This window comes from Microcebus murinus, chromosome 21 (assembly GCF_040939455.1).
Source record: "Microcebus murinus isolate Inina chromosome 21, M.murinus_Inina_mat1.0, whole genome shotgun sequence".
Lineage (NCBI taxonomy): Eukaryota > Metazoa > Chordata > Mammalia > Primates > Cheirogaleidae > Microcebus > Microcebus murinus.
In genome coordinates, this window is record NC_134124.1 from 8659739 (window position 1) to 8676751 (window position 17013).

At 40.1% G+C, this 17013-nt stretch overlaps 2 protein-coding genes, 1 non-coding gene and 1 pseudogene across 3 annotated transcripts in view; 3 read left to right on the top strand and 1 right to left on the bottom strand.

Annotated features, from left to right (window-relative positions):
• The window catches only part of LOC105862593 (protocadherin alpha-C2), a 156078-nt gene that overhangs the window by 17553 nt on the left and 121512 nt on the right, over nt 1–17013 (top strand). The window lies entirely within an intron of this gene.
• Nucleotides 2968–7543, top strand: LOC142863083 (protocadherin alpha-5). Its single transcript, XM_075996131.1, has one exon. The coding sequence runs from the start codon at nt 3698–3700 to the stop codon at nt 6113–6115; it is 2418 nt and encodes an 805-aa protein (XP_075852246.1). The 5' UTR covers nt 2968–3697; the 3' UTR covers nt 6116–7543.
• LOC142863418 (U6 spliceosomal RNA) lies at nt 7139–7245 on the bottom strand. Its single transcript, XR_012914186.1, has one exon. It is a non-coding gene; the product is annotated as a U6 spliceosomal RNA (small nuclear RNA).
• Nucleotides 12156–15697, top strand: LOC142863084 (protocadherin alpha-7 pseudogene; annotated as a pseudogene).

Genomic DNA, 17013 nt, shown 5'->3' on the forward strand with positions numbered 1-17013 from the left:
AGAGTGCTAGGATTACAGGCGTGAGCCACCGCACCCAGCTCATTGTGTTCTTTAATAAGATGGCTGTCGGCAGCGTGGGTGGCGCATGCCTGTAGTTCCAGCTATTGGGGAGGCTGAGGCAAGAGGATAGCTTGAGCCCAGGAGTTTGAGGTTGCTGTGAGCTAGGCTGACGCCAGGGCACTCACTCTAGCCTGGGCAACAAAGCGAGACTCTGTCTGAAAAAAAAAAGATGGCCATGAAGCTTATTGTTCAGTTAGTGTATCGTTTTTTCTCTTTAGCTCTTTTTATGCTTTTTTGTTTTTATTTTCAATAAATTTAGTATTACAGTCCCAGTTTTAGTTCACTTTGTTTTTATTTTGTTTGCAGTTTTTAAAGTTTTTTCTATTTATGGGTTGATATATTTTATCTGTTTAAGAAAAGACTTAGCAGTATGCATTCAAATATTGTTTCTATTTCATATAATATTTTCTCTCTTCTTCTTCTGTGACTATAAGTACATGTGTGTTAAACCCTTTTACCATATCACTTTTGTCTTTTATATCCCATTTAAATTTTTAAATAACCTTTTCTCTTTTTTACATGAGCTATATTTTATTCTGACCCATCTTTTACTTTCTTTTCTCTTGTTACTCCAGTCCACTATCAAAATCATCAATTGAATTCTAAACCTCAATTGTGGCATTTTTCAGTTTTAGAATTTTATTTTTCTTTTTAAAAATATATTTCTAACTTGGGTTCTGGCTAGTGTTATAAGAAACTTTCCTCCCACCAAGTTTCCACTTACTTGATCTTCAATTTAAAAACTGGATGTAACCTAAGAGATCATTATTTCTCTTAGTTTAATAATCAATTAGGGCCGGGCGCGGTGGCTCACGCCTGTAATCCTAGCACTCTGGGAGGCCGAGGCGGGGGGGATTGCTCGAGGTCAGGAGTTCGAAACCAGCCTGAGCCTGAGCGAGACCCCATCTCTACTATAAATAGAAAGAAATTAATTGGCCAACTAATATATATATAGAAAAAAATTAGCCGGGCATGGTGGCACATGCCTGTAGTCCCAGCTACTCGGGAGGCTGAGGCAGGAGGATCGCCTGAGCCCAGGAGTTTGAGGTTGCTGTGAGCTAGGCTGATGCCACGGCACTCACTCTAGCCTGGGCAACAAAAGCGAGACTCTGTCTCAAAAAAAAAAAAAAATCAATTAGTCTGTAGCTTAGAGGCATAAAAAATTTGCTTGGAGTCATATGCCTTGAATTTAGCTCTGTTGTCCCTTTCTATTAAGTGAGCTCCTTTGACACTAAGGAAAGCATTATAGTTGCATGAAAAAATAATAATTAATTTAATTTTTTATTCTCTTAGGGGTACTTTAGAATTATTCTCATATTTTCTATTCAAAGAGGATATATAATATGGACATTTTAGCACAATCCTTTATAGGGCAGTTATGCCTTCTCCTCTGAACCATTATATTAATATTAATACAAGCAATGCTAAGATGTATACCATATGTACATGGTCTGCTTTCATAGGATAAATTAATTTTCATACAGAATTTTTTAGGGGTCAAGTAACATAGCTATGTAAATTATTTATACAGTTCATGACCAGCCTGAGTGAGACCCCCATCTCTAAAAGATATAAAATTATCTGAGTATGGTGGCACACATCTGAAGTCCCAGCTACTTGGGAGGCTGAGGCAGGAAGGTGACTTCAGCCCAGGAGCTTGAGGTTGTAGTGAGCTATTATCATACCACTACACTCTAGCCTGGGCAGCAGAGTGAGAACTTGTCTCCCAAAAAAGTTATATTTCACTGTGTAAATTACAATGCACACATTGTTAATACCACATTTTTAACTTGGCTTTCAAATACTTAATATTTACTTCTTTCAAAGGATATCTTTATGTGTTTTGTATGACATTCTGCCATAACTAATGGCATAATTTTGTACTTTCACATTATTCACTGTTTATAATAGAAAGTAGGAAACATTGGTTGATGTTATTTTCAAAACATTTGTTATCAATTTCTTGATTTTTTTACTATTGTGTACGAAATTATTTTTAAAATTATTACTATGAATAACTATCAGGCAAGTAATCTTGAAACTAATTAATGTTTAAATGATCTGAACATTAAGGGGAAGTCATGATAGCAGAGATAATAAGATTCTTACAAAACATGAAGGAAAAGGGAAATATGCTTTTAAAGACTATATCAGAAATAATTATATGACAATATCATATTTCTTTGCATTACAAGTTTGAATACTTGTAGAAATCACTACAAATCTAGAAATCACTAGAAATCAAGTGAATCTCAACTGACTTTGCATTTTCTGGTAATTTCTTATTTCTTTTCAAGCTATATTTTAAGTGTAAAAGTATCTAGTAATAGAATTATTGATCGTTCAGTCCCTCTTGCCTTTACAGGCAAGGAGGATTTTGTAATAATTTAAGGAATCCTACGGACTATATACACAAGCAGAATGCTAACTATTGCTTCAATTAAAAAGTTGGTGACATTTTCTTTTGACCATATTTATTGAGTTTTGCTGTATTTATTAAGTCAAGTCCAAATAATACCATATAGTAAACAGCTGGAGGATTGAAAAGTAATGAAACTAATATAGAAGTAGCCCTGTTAAAGTAATATTCTTTTAAACATGATTACTTTTACTGGAACTTAACCATTTTGTGGAAAAGTACATTTGACTTACTACACAAGGATATCTGATTTCAAAATTTGTAATAACTGCTTTATGAGTAATAACAACTTGAAGAAATGCTACCTAGATGCTTCTAATTTGAAAATAGTGTCAAAAGCTTACCAAAGTTGTTCTATTATGCTTTTGACTTCTAGAAAATTGAAATCTCCATATTAGTTTTGAGTCAACACAGAAAGCAGATGGGTGTTATAGAGACATTAGAGAAATACGTTTTCATCAATTTAGAACTTAGTCTTCCAAAAAGAAACTCATGCAAGAATGTTATCAAAATAGTTTTAGTTATGTTGAAAACAATATCAACAAAATATCATTATTAAACATTGAACTTGGAATAAAAATTTGTTTTGTGAGTAACATGGAAATAATATCCAAACATTTCATTAAAATATTGAAAAATTCAAGAAATTTAATAAGATATATTTAAGTGGGGAAAGAATTCAAAACTTTAACTTTTAAAAATTATTTTTATCTGCTTTGAAATATATAATCCTTCCATATAAAAATAAGCCAATACAAATTACTCTGGTAAAGATTAGGGTTTCATGAAGCCAGGTGTGTTGTTTTTGTAATATTTTAATGATATGCTTATATTGATGCATTTTTATTTAGACTTTAATGATATATTTTGATTAGATATAAGGGGTATAAAGAGTCATAGAAATCATGTCACTGAAATTCGGAAATATTTGAGAAACATTTGAGAAATATAGGTAAATAAAGCAAAACGAAATAAAATACTTACTCTTTCATCCACATGATGTCGCTGGACACCGCAAGGTTGTTTCCCCTTCGGCAACACCGGGAAAACACTGAGTACATTTTCCTTAGACAGAAAGGAAAAGGACCTTCCATTTTGGGCTCTGCTAAGAAGCTCAAAAAGGTGAGCAAATAAAAAAAATATATAGTAAATTGGGAAATAAGTTTCCAAAAAATATTGTGTGGTGATGCAATAGAGATCTGAAAATTGGAGATTGCGATGGTATATTCCCAGAGAGGAAGTCCCCAATCCCGGCGCCTGCTGCTCTGGCTTCTCCTCGCAGCCTGGGGAACTGGGAGCGGCCAGCTCCGCTACTCGGTCCCCGAGGAGGCCAAGCACGGCACCTTCGTGGGCCGCATCGCGCAGGACCTGGGGCTGGAGCTGGCGGAGCTGGTGCCGCGCCTGTTCCGGGTGGCGTCCAAGGACCGCGGGGACCTTCTGGAGGTGAATCTGCAGAATGGCATTTTGTTTGTGAATTCTCGGATCGACCGGGAGGAGCTGTGCGGGCGGAGCGCGGAGTGCAGCATCCACCTGGAGGTGATCGTGGACAGGCCGCTGCAGGTGTTCCACGTGGAGGTGGAGGTGAAGGACATTAATGACAATCCTCCCAGGTTCTCCCGAGAAGAACAAAAATTATTCATTTTAGAGTCAAGAATGCCAGATTCGCGGTTCCCTGTAGAGGGCGCATCTGACTTGGATATCGGAGCAAATGCAGAATTAAGATATAAATTAAATCCTAACGAATATTTTGACTTGGATGTTAAAACAAATGAAGAAAAGACGAAATTTTTAGAGCTAGTTTTGAAGAAATCCTTAGATAGGGAAGAAACCGAAGAACATCGTCTATTGCTGATTGCAGTTGATGGAGGAAAACCGGAACTAACAGGTACAGTTCAGTTGTTGATCAATGTATTGGATGCGAATGATAACGCCCCGGAATTTGATAAATCCATTTATAATGTGAGACTGTTGGAAAATACACCGAGTGGGACATTAGTTATTAAACTGAACGCCTCAGATGCAGATGAGGGCATTAATAAGGAAATAGTGTATTTCTTTAGTAATCTTGTTTCTGATGATGTAAAATCCAAATTTACAATCAATTCTAATAGCGGTGAAATAAAAGTTAAAGGAGAACTGGATTACGAAGACTGTAACTTATATGAAATTAATATTGATGCAGTGGATAGAAGTGCGTTCCCATTAACTGGGCACTGCAAAATAATAGTGAAACTTCTGGATGTGAATGACAATATCCCAGAGATGGCCGTAACCTCCCTTTTTCTGCCTGTCAAAGAGGATGCTCCAACAAGCACCGTCATCGCCCTGGTCAGCGTGTCTGACCTTGACTCTGGTGCCAACGGGCAGGTGACCTGCTCCCTAACGGCCCACGTGCCCTTCAAGCTTGTGTCCACCTTCAAGAATTACTACTCACTGGTGCTAGACGGCGCCCTGGACCGCGAGAGCATATCCCACTACCATTTGGTGGTGACGGCGCGGGACGGGGGCTCGCCTTCGCTGTGGGCCACCGCCAGCGTGTCCGTGGAGGTGGCCGACGTGAACGACAACGCGCCGGCCTTCGCGCAGCCCGAGTACACGGTGTTCGTGAAGGAGAACAACCCGCCGGGCTGCCACATCTTCACGGTGTCGGCGCGGGACGCGGACGCGCAGGAGAACGCGCGGGTGTCGTACTCGCTGGTGGAGCGGCGGGTGGGCGAGCGCGCGCTGTCGAGCTACGTGTCGGTGCACGCGGAGAGCGGCAAGGTGTACGCGCTGCAGCCGCTGGACCACGAGGAGCTGGAGCTGCTGCGGTTCCAGGTGAGCGCGCGCGACGCGGGCGTGCCGCCTCTGGGCAGCAACGTGACGCTGCAGGTGTTCGTGCTGGATGAGAACGACAACGCGCCAGCGCTCCTGGCGCCTCGGGCTGGCAGCACGTTTGGCGCTGTGACCGAGGTGGTGTCGCGGATGGTGGGCGCGGGCCACGTGGTGGCGAAGGTGCGCGCGGTGGACGCGGACTCTGGCTACAACGCGTGGCTGTCGTATGAGCTGGAGCCAGCGGCGGGAAGCGCGCGCAGCCCGTTCCGCGTGGGGCTGTACACCGGCGAGATCAGCACGACGCGCGCCCTGGACGAGGCGGACGCGCCGCGCCAGCGCCTGCTGGTGCTGGTGAGGGACCACGGGGAGCCCGCGCTGACCGCCACGGCCACCGTGCTCGTGTCGCTGGTGGAGAGCAGTCAGGCTCCGAAAGCCTCTTCGCGGGCGTTGGCGGGCGCTGTGGGCCCGGAGGCGGCGCTGGTGGATGTCAACGTGTACCTGATCATCGCCATCTGCGCGGTGTCCAGCCTGCTGGTGCTCACGCTGCTGCTGTACACGGCGCTGCGGTGCTCGGCGCCGCCCAGCGAGGGCGAATGTGGGCCCGGCCAGCCCAGGCTGGTGTGCTCCAGCGCAGCCGGGAGCGGTTCTTACTCGAAACAGAAGCAGCAGAGGGTGTGTTCTGGGGACGGTCAGCCCAAGACCGACCTCATGGCTTTCAGCCCCAGCCTTCCTCAGGGTCCCACTTCCACAGACACTGTAAGTCTCATAAGTTTGATTGACACGAAACGTGACACGTTTTCTTCAATTTCTTTTGCTTTTTAAAATTATAGTTTAATACATAATTATTGTAGCAGTTTCTTAGTTGTTCTTTACTAGTATTAATTCATGTTGTTAAAATTACAGTTATGTTTAAAATCCATTTTGTTGGTGGTAATCTCTTTGTACTAAATCTTTCAGTAACTGTTTTCTTTTATATGAGGTTTCTACTGATGGGGTAATCAATTCATCTGCTTTCTATGATATTGAGTATTTTCAAAATTATATTTATAAATAAGCACTTTAATTTTGAATACCTAGAAAATGTAGGAAAATAATCATAAGACATATATTCTGGAGTCATTCTAAAGTCTCATTTTATGGCTACATAAAAATGTTTTAGTACCACCCCTTCAATTTTGCCTTTAGTTTCCATTGAATTTCAATTATTTTAATTTTTTACTACAGTAGTTTATTTTTTCAGTCATATTTATGCAGTAAATGATTTATTTTAATTTTGCCCAAATAGTTGACTTTACATACTCATGATTAATTTGATAGTTATAATTTAAAATTTTAGTGTCAATCACTTCATTTTATTGATTTTTAATAGGAAATATATTTTCATAGTTTAATATTCTAGAAGTACAAAAGAATGTAGTTAAAATTTCTCTTCCACTTCCTTTGCAAAGCCACTTAATATATCTTTGTGAATACTTTGAATATTCTTATTTCTTGGATATCTTTCTAGAGATATTTTCTTAATGTACAAATCAACTTTCCTACCCCTTTAAAAAACATATTAGTATTGCTTTTAATCTTTTTTCAACTAATAATATATCTTGGGCATCATGACTTAACATTATTGAAGCAGATTTCTCATTCTTTTATCTAGATCTATGGTGTCCCATTGTGTGGATATATCATAGTCTATTTTCCCCTTACCTTAACAGTGCAGCAATGATTTAATTTTCCTGAAATTTACATATTTTTCAATTTATACAATTATTATATTGATGAGACATAATTGTGAGCTCCTCTAGTTGAGAAAATCTTAACATATTTTGGTTAGGAAAACTTATTTTATTTTAAAATATGGAATGCTTCACAAATTTGTGTGTCATCCTTGTCCAGGAACCAATTTAATCTTCTCTGTCTCATTCCAATTTTAGTATATGTGCTGCTGAAGGAAGGGCTGGGTCAGAAAATTTTACTGTTTATTATTGCTTTTAATTTCAGACTTCTTTTCCTTTCTTCCTTCCTTTCTTTCTTCTTTCTTTCTTTCTTTCTTTTTCTTTTTCTTTTTTTATAGAGATGAGGTCTTGCTTTGTCACACAGGCTAGAGTGCAGTGGCAAGATCATACCTTATTGCATTCTTGAACTGGGCTCAAGTGATCCTCCTGCCTTAGCTTCCTAAGTAGCTAGGACTACAGTCATGTATCAACACACCTAGCTAATTTTTAAATATTTTTGTAGAGATGAAAACATTGTGTTGCCCAGTCTGGTCTTGAACTTTTGGCCTCAAGGGATCCTCCCACCTGGGCCTCCCAGAGTACTGGTATTACTCTGGTGGCATGGGCCACCATTTTCAGATTAAAACAAAACAAAACATATATATATATATATATATATATATATATATATACACACACACACATATATAGGATATATATGTAAAAAAATAAAATATATATGTGTGTGTATATACACACACACACAATACAATGTCCCCTCTTAAGTTTGTTGTTTACAAAGAATTGTTTATTACAAAACTGTACGTTTGAGTCCACCATAGACAAATACCCTCTCCATCTCAAATGAGAACCATTTTCCACTCTTTTGGGGGGAAAAAGTGTGGGTTTACCGGGTAATAAATATTCCACACTTCATATGATAAAATGTTAATTCTCCATTTCTATTGCTTTGCCTATTTCTTTTATTCTCACATGCATTTAATTTTCTAGATTCCTTTCTATTATACTATTTAGATATTCCTAATACCTTGAGTTACTTGGAGTAAATCCTAAAAATGGAGAAATAGCTGTTGCTACTGCGTAAATATGTACTTAACAACTGTAAAATCTTTTTTTTTTTTTTTTTTGAGACAGAGTCTCACTTTGTTGCCCAGGCTAGAGTGAGTGCCATGGCATCAGCTTAGCTCACAGCAACCTCAAACTCCTGGGCTCAAGCAATTCTACCGAGTAGCTGGGACTACAGACATGTGCCACCATGCCCGGCTAACTTTTTGTATACATATTTTTAGTTGGCCAATTAATTTCTTTCTATTTTTAGTAGAGACGGGTCTCGCTCTTGCTCAGGCTGGTTTCGAACTCCTAACCTATCCACCCGCCTCGGCCTCTCAGAGTGCTAGGATTACAGGCATGAGCCACCCGGCTGGCCAACAACTGTCAAATCTTTTAAAAGTCAAGTTCATTTTGAAATATAAACTCTGGCTTTTATCATCAGTATAAAATTTTTTGTTGCTTATGGAAGTAGCTGTTTGTTTATAGAGGTTGACTAATCATTTTTACTCCACATAATCTTCCTTCTTGACTAGAATAAATTATTTGAATAAATAAAATGAAGACATATTTAAGCTGTTTCTCAGAAGGCCAATATTTTCATTTACATGTTTATTTTCATTAAAGTACTTTAGTAATATTTTATAGTCTTCTACCTAGAACCAATAAAAATTATTATAACTGTCCCAATTAATTGGATCACATTCTCAAACTTCTGGGAATGGCTAAGAATTGTAATTGAAAGACAGACATAATACTTAAATTTAACTCATTTTAACAGTAGAAATTTAGTGTCAAAAATACATTTTACTTAGGTAAAAGTATGTGAAAAACCTTGGCCACTACAGAAAACCTTCATCAAATATACTGCAGATCAATATCTCTTTTGTGAAGGCTTATCATCCTTTACAGAATCCTCTTGTTTTGGGGTTATTATGGGTTAGCAAATGAACTCTTTGTCCAAAATAACTGCAATAGAAAGTCAGTGATAAGGACTACTAAATAGATCCAGGTTAATAATTATATTTCAAGAAAGGACTTCTCATGGAACAAAGAGCTTTGTGTTACAATTATATATGAGGCTTATTAATTTATGTCAGAAATTTGGAGCAAGGTAGGGATGGACATATATCATTTGATAAGTCTTATTGGTGAATAATTTCAGGGTGAGGTTTAATTGCCTCCAATTGATGATATTAAAGATAAATTAATGATGAAGGTGATATTTGGGCTTGGCTTTGTTGTGAGGGTTAACATTTTTGCAGGTAAAGATAGAGGTAATTAAAAACTCCAGCTCAAAGAAAGGGTGTATTGGGAAAGAGGCAGAGTAAGTAGTCTATTTTGTCAGCAAAATAAGATTCATATGAGAGAGTAATTGAAAATAACCCTGGAAAATTTGGCTTGTGATCACATCTTAGGTCACCTAGAAAATGATTTTAGTGTCCTGGATTTTAGTGTTATGTTTAATAAAATTCAATGAAAGCTATACCTATGAAGATACATTTAGTGGTTTGTGAAAGACAGATGGACTGTATGTAGGTGGACTTTGAATAAGGAAGGTAAAGGATGGGGAGTAATTTAAAAAGTAATATAGGTGACATGGGGCATGTTCATGCCATAAAAAGTGTGGCTTTCAAGGATTTGAATTTGAAGGTTGTTAATAATTAGTCATACTTTCATATTTAACAAATTGTTTTCTAAGAATCACCGTGTATGGATGAAAGTGACAATTAGAAACATAGAAAGGGAGGGTGAAGATAGTGGTTTGGGAATACCTCAATAAAAGTCTTAGTTGAATCTTGGAAGCAGATGAAAACACTTAGAGGACAGGATCTAGGACGAAGTTGAGGTCGGGAGAAAAGGATGAACTCATTTAAGGACAGCTGAAGAGGCCAGGAGGCCAAGAGTTTGAGACCAGCTTGAGCAAGAGCAAGACCTTGTCTCTATAAAAAAATAGAAAAATTAGCAGGGTGTGGTGGGATGTGCTTGCAGTCCCAGCTACTTGGAAAGCTGAGGTGGGAGGATTGCTTGAGCCCAGGAGTTTGAGGTGCACTCTAGCCCGGAGAACAGAATGAGACTCTGTCTCAAAAAAAGCCAAAACAACAACAACAACAAACAGCTGAAGGATCAAAAGCAGCAAAGCACAATAGTAGAAATTCCTCTAGGATTTGAAGTGGTGATAGTTCATTGTGGTTTTGAATTGCATTTCCCTGATGATTAGAGATGTTAAGCATTTTTTCATGTTTGTTGGCCATTAGTCTATCTTCTTTTGAAAAGTTTCTGTTCATGTCCTTTGCCCACTTTTTAATGGGGTTGGTTGATTTTTTCTTGCTGATTTTCCTGAGTTCTGTATAGATTCTAGTTATCAGTCCTTTATCAGATGTATAGCATGCAAATATTTTCTCCTACTCCATAGGTTGTCTATTCCCTATAATGATAGTTCTTTGGCTGTGGAGAAGCCTTTTAATTTGATCAGGTCCCATTTATTTATTTATTTTTGTTGACGCTGTGATTGCTTTTGGGGTCATCTTCACAAATTCTTTGCCTAGGCCAATGTCTATAAGAGTTTTTGCAATGTTTTCTTCTAGAATTCTTATGCTTTCATGCCTTAGGTTTAAGTCTGTTATTTATCGTGAGTTAATTTTTGTGAGCAATGAGAGGTGCAGGTCCCATTTCAGTCTTCTACATGTGGTTATCCAGTTTTCCCAGCACCATTTATTGAATTTGGATTCTTTTCCCCAGTGTACGTTTTTGTCTGCTTTGTCAAAGATCAGATGGCACTATGAGGATGGTTTTATATCTGGGTTGTCTGTTCTGATCTATTAGTCTGTGTGTGTCTGTTCTTGTGCCAATACTATGCTGTTTTGGTTATTATACCCTTTATAATAATAAAAAATAATTAATTAAAAAGCTTCTAGGACAGTATCCAAGAATATCACACTATGACTGCCATGAATTATCAAACCAAGAAGACCCAATCCCTGGCTTCAAGAATTTCATAGAAAAATAAAGATATGTGTCTGACATAAATATGACCACAATAGAAGGCAGAGTATTATTAATATAAGAGGTATAAGAAAGATAAATCACAGTGTGATGAGAATTAAAGAAAAATCTCTGCCTTCTTTCCCTCATCGAATGAGTCCATAAAGAGTCATGATGTTTTTAGTGGTTTTAAAGTAAAGTAATTTCCCCTGAGAGAATATGGAGAATAATAGGTGTTTTCGAGAAGAGAGTAACTTAAATAAATGAGTACACAGGAAAGCCCAAATGTACCTAGAAACAAGGAATGGTCCATGTTGGTAACAAAATGCAATCCCCATAGGAGAAAGTATGAGACAAGGCTAGAAAAATAATATCAGAAAAATCTCTTGGGTAACTTTGAGTTGTAGTCTAGGACACTTTGACACTTCTCAAAAGTCATTTGAAAGCTATCAAAAAATGTGAAGCAATAGGAATAAAAAGTGTTTCAGAAAGATGACTATAAGTGGTAAGTGCATGATAAGTGAGGTTGGGATAAACAAGGTGACATAATAAGAAGCTATTATAATACTAAAGGAGAACAGCAATTATAAAAACTTATTTAGGAAAGCATTATACTACATATGTAATTATTTTACTTGGAGTTGGGAACATTGGAATGAAAAGTTCAAGAAAACTAGCTCTGTAAAAGATATCCGAAAAGGATAAAATACCTCAAAACTTGATTAAGGGACTGCTCTATGTAATATTATGGGGGAACACTAAATGCTATCTAATGAAATAAACTTATAAAAAATAATGTTAATCATATTGGAGACTATAAAAACAGGTATGTATTCATAAACACAAAACTTAGAAAGGATAGAAAGGGCAACCACATAAGGAATCATGAAACCCTGAAACAGAATATATAAATTATGATGAAGAGAAATATTAAGAATATTTCATCCTTAAAAAGTTCACTTAATACAAATCCTACCTCTTCAAAAATTTCAAAACCCTTCTATTATTTTGTTTTCTTGAGAAAAATATCTGAATAGTTGCTAATATTTCCTGCCTCTTTACAAGATACACACACACACACACACACACACACACACACACACACTTCTATTAGTAGTCTCTACTAATAGAAGACTCTCTATTAAGAGAGAAGATTCTCTTCTATTAGTAGAATCTTGAGATCCTGGATCCCTAGAGAGTTCAGGAGTTTTCTTTTCTTTTTCTTTTTTTCTTGCTTTTTTGCTGGTCAAGTGAAGCAGAAGTTTTAACACAGATACGGATCTAAGAATATGAAGATTCCTGAACTCTAGAGCAAAGGAATTTGAACTTAGTGTTGTTTAAATGATTTGTTTTGTCAGTTAGCTTTCTATATTTATTTAAAAGTGTATGGGAAAAAGTTTTTCAAAGGCATGAGGAAGCCACAGGTATGGTCACACTAAATATTCAAAAGCCACTAATGACAACAAGCCGACAACAAGAATGCCGACAACAAGCGAGAGAAATGTCCCACACTTTAACAACAATGAAGGAAAAATTCAGCGCTTGAAATAAAACTTTTCATCTTGTTAATATAATTTTTGTAATTCGTACTTACTATGTGGGCCACATGATGTCGCTCTTTACCGCAAATTCTTCCCTAGTCAACAAAACCAAGTCATTTGTTTTCCACTGGAAAGACGCTTCACTCTCTTTTCCGTCTTCCAATGCTCAACAATGGCCAGGATTGAAACGAAGGGATGAAAAGATTGCTATAAATTTGGAGGCAAGCTTCGCTGACTGGAGAAAACCGCCAATACATTGAAATGGTGTGCCCCAGTGGATGTGACAGAGGGGGCCGACATCTATTGCAGTTTATTATAATTCTAGCAGCGTGGGAGGCGGGGAGCGGCCAGCTCCGCTACTCGGTCCCCGAGGAGGCCAAGCACGGCACCTTCGTGGGCCGCATCGCGCAGGACCTGGGGCTGGAGCTGGCGGAGCTGGTGCCGCGCCTGTTCCGGGTGGCGTCCAAGGACCGCGGGGACCTTCTAGAGGTGAATCTGCAGAATGGCATTTTGTTTGTGAATTCTCGGATCGACCGGGAGGAGCTGTGCGGGCGGAGCGCGGAGTGCAGCATCCACCTGGAGGTGATCGTGGACAGGCCGCTGCAGGTGTTCCACGTGGAGGTGGAGGTGAAGGACATTAACGACAACCCGCCCGTGTTCCCAGCGACACAAAAGAATCTGTTCATCACAGAATCCAGGCTGCTCGACTCTCGGTTTCCACTAGAGGGCGCGTCGGATGCAGATATCGGGGAGAACGCCCTGCTCACTTACAGACTGAGCCCCAACGAGTATTTCTCCCTGGATGTACCAACCAAGGATGAGCAGGTAAAACCTCTGGGGCTTGTATTACGGAAGCCTTTAGACAGGGAAGAGGCCCCGGAGCTTCATTTATTGCTCATGGCCACCGATGGGGGCAAACCCGAACTGACTGGCACCGTTCAGTTACTCATCACGGTACTGGATGCCAATGACAATGCCCCAGTTTTCGACAGGACCCTCTACAAAGTGAAGTTGCCAGAAAATGTCCCCAATGGAACGTTGGTAATTAAACTCAATGCCTCAGATTCAGACGAAGGCTTGAATGGGGACATTATTTATTCATTCTCTAGTGATGCTTCTCCAGATATAAAATCCAAGTTCCACATAGACCCCATAAGTGGGGAAATTACCGTGATAGGACTAATTGATTTTGAAGAAAGTAAAGCCCACAAAATTCGAGTAGAGGCTACTGATAAAGGGTTCCAACCACTGGCTGGTCACTGTACAGTTCTTGTGGAAGTAGTGGACGCTAATGACAATGCTCCACAGCTGACTGTCACTTCACTGTCCCTCCCTATCTCAGAGAACGCCCAGCCAGGCACAGTCATCACACTGATTAGCGTTGTTGACCTAGATTTTGGAGCCAACGCTCGGGTGACCTGCTCCCTGACTCCCCAAGTTCCCTTCAAGCTTGTGTCCACCTTCAAGAATTACTATTCGCTGGTGTTGGACGGCGCCCTGGACCGGGAGACTGTTTCCGTCTATGATCTGGTGGTGACAGCCCGGGACGGGGGCTCGCCTTCGCTGTGGGCCACCGCCAGCGTGTCCGTGGAGGTGGCCGACGTGAACGACAACGCGCCGGCCTTCGCGCAGCCCGAGTACACGGTGTTCGTGAAGGAGAACAACCCGCCGGGCTGCCACATCTTCACGGTGTCGGCGCGGGACGCGGACGCGCAGGAGAACGCGCGGGTGTCGTACTCGCTGGTGGAGCGGCGGGTGGGCGAGCGCGCGCTGTCGAGCTACGTGTCGGTGCACGCGGAGAGCGGCAAGGTGTACGCGCTGCAGCCGCTGGACCACGAGGAGCTGGAGCTGCTGCGGTTCCAGGTGAGCGCGCGCGACGCGGGCGTGCCGCCTCTGGGCAGCAACGTGACGCTGCAGGTGTTCGTGCTGGATGAGAATGACAACACGCCAGCGCTCCTGGCGCCTCGAGGTGGCAGCGGCGTTGGCCTAGTGAACGAGGTGGTGTCACGGTCTGTGGGGGTGGGCCACGTGGTGGCGAAGGTGCGCGCGGTGGACGCAGACTCTGGCTACAACGCGTGGCTGTCGTATGAGCTGCAGCAGGCGGTGGGTGGCCCGCGCAGCCCTTTCCGCGTGGGGCTGTACACCGGCGAGATCAGCACCACGCGCGCCCTGGAGGAAGCAGACTCTTCGCGCCAGCACCTAGTCGTGCTGGTGAAGGATCACGGCGAGCCCGCGCTGACGGCCACGGCCACCGTGTTGGTGTCGCTGGTGGAGAGCGGCCACGCGGCAAAGGCCTCTTCACGGGCATTCGAGGGCGGGGTGGCTCAGGAGGCGGCGCTGGTGGATGTCAACGTGTACCTGATCATCGCCATCTGCGCGGTGTCCAGCCTGCTGGTGCTCACGCTGCTGCTGTACACGGCGCTGCGGTGCTCGGCGCCGCCCAGCGAGGGCGCGTGCGGGCCGGGCAAGCCCAGGCTGGTGTGCTCCAGCGCGGTGGGGAGCTGGTCACACTCGCAGCAGAGGCGGCAGAGGGTGTGCTCTGGGGAGGGTCCGCCCAAGACGGACCTCATAGCCTTCAGCCCCAGCCTTCCTCAGGGTCCCACTTCGGCAGATAACGTGAGTCATAATACTCTTATTTCCAACAATTTAAAAGTAATTATTTTAGCTTTTCTACTTACATATTCCACATGTTATTTTTTCTTTTCTTTTTTAGTTCATACATACTATATATATATATATATACACACACACATACATCTTAAGTGTTGTGCTGTGTTTGTCCTAATTAAGTATTCAGACTTATATTCATGTTTAACATGTACTTTTGGTTTGGGGCCATGTAATCCTTTAGATTAAAATCCGTGATTTATGTTGCTCACTTTCTATTTTTGGTGGAAGATTTTGCTAGTTGAAATTATGGATTCATCTTTCTATTTTATAGTGTATTTCCAAAATCCAAAGTTTACAAATACATTCTTTCTAGTCAGTCTTCATAAATGTTACAGTAAAAAAATTTTAAGATATATTTTGACCTAACATTTATTCTATATATTGTCCTAATTTTATGAAACATATAACTGTTTCAACATCATCTGCTTAATTTTGCCCATTTATGTTTAGTGTAGTACTTGAATTATTTTAATTTCTTATTATATCAATTTATCTTCTCTTCCTCACTATATTTGTGTGGTACTGACTTTTTAAAACTTTGTTGAATTGGATTTGCCATATTCATGATGAATTAATATTCACTAGTCAACAATACAGTTTAAATTACAGTTCAATAGTTTTTTATTGTGTTCCTTTTTTGTATAGGAAACAAGTTTTATTGTGGAAACAAGGAAACTTGTTTTATTGTGTTCCTTGTTTGTATAATGTATTCACCTCCAAAATTTCAAAGAATGGAATATAGTATGTAGTGAAAAGTCTCCTTGCTACCTCCAATCCTCAACCATTCACTTTACCTTTCTAAATTCCTGAAGCAATTTTGGTTTCTTTTATATATTACAAAGTCATGTATATGTGTGTGTTTATAATCTACCTTTCATTTATTTATTTATTTTAGGGAAGGTCTAGTTCTTTCAATGGGGCTAGAGTGCAGTGGTACAATCATAGCTCCCTGCAACCTAAAACTTCTGGGCCCAAACAATCCTCTTGGCTCAGTCTCCAGATTAGTTAGGGCTACAGGTGTGAGCCACCACAGTGGACTAATTTTTTGTTTTTATTTTTTGTAGAGACAGGGTCTTGCTGTGTTGCCCAGACTGGTATTAAGAGATTCTGGCCCTATGAAATAACAAAAAACACTCATAGCTTTGAGATTTTCGATTGGTAAATATTCATGGTGTGTGAAAAAGCATGATGTATACTGTACTATCTCAATCCCATAAAATTGGATGTTGTGTATGTGTCAGGATCTAGAAGGACATGTCCAACTGTGAAATGCTTGTGATTGTGGATGACTTTGTTCTTTGTTTCTCGTGTTTTTCAGTTTCCTATATTGCATATATTAACTTAAAAAAAAAAGGTTATTTTAAGGTGCAAAAAAAAAAAAAAAAAAGAGATTCTGGCCCCAAGAAATCCTTCTGCCTTGGCCCCTCAAAGTACTAGGATTATGTATTACCTGCAGTGAGCCACCTTGCTGGGTTCTTTCTTTATTAAAAAAACAAGTAATTGCACTGTAAACCTTACTCTTCTACACCTTTTATTTTTCCACTTTATATATTGCTTTTTGTGTCATATTATTTCATAAGCATTTCCTCATTCTTTTTACTTATTTGATTTTTTCAGTCTTTTAATGTCTACATCTTATTTTATTATATGGGTATGTCATGATTTATTCATGCAGTTCTCTTTAATGACATTAAGAAAATAATGACTTAATTGTCCAAACTCATTTTTAAAATTTACAAATAATTAG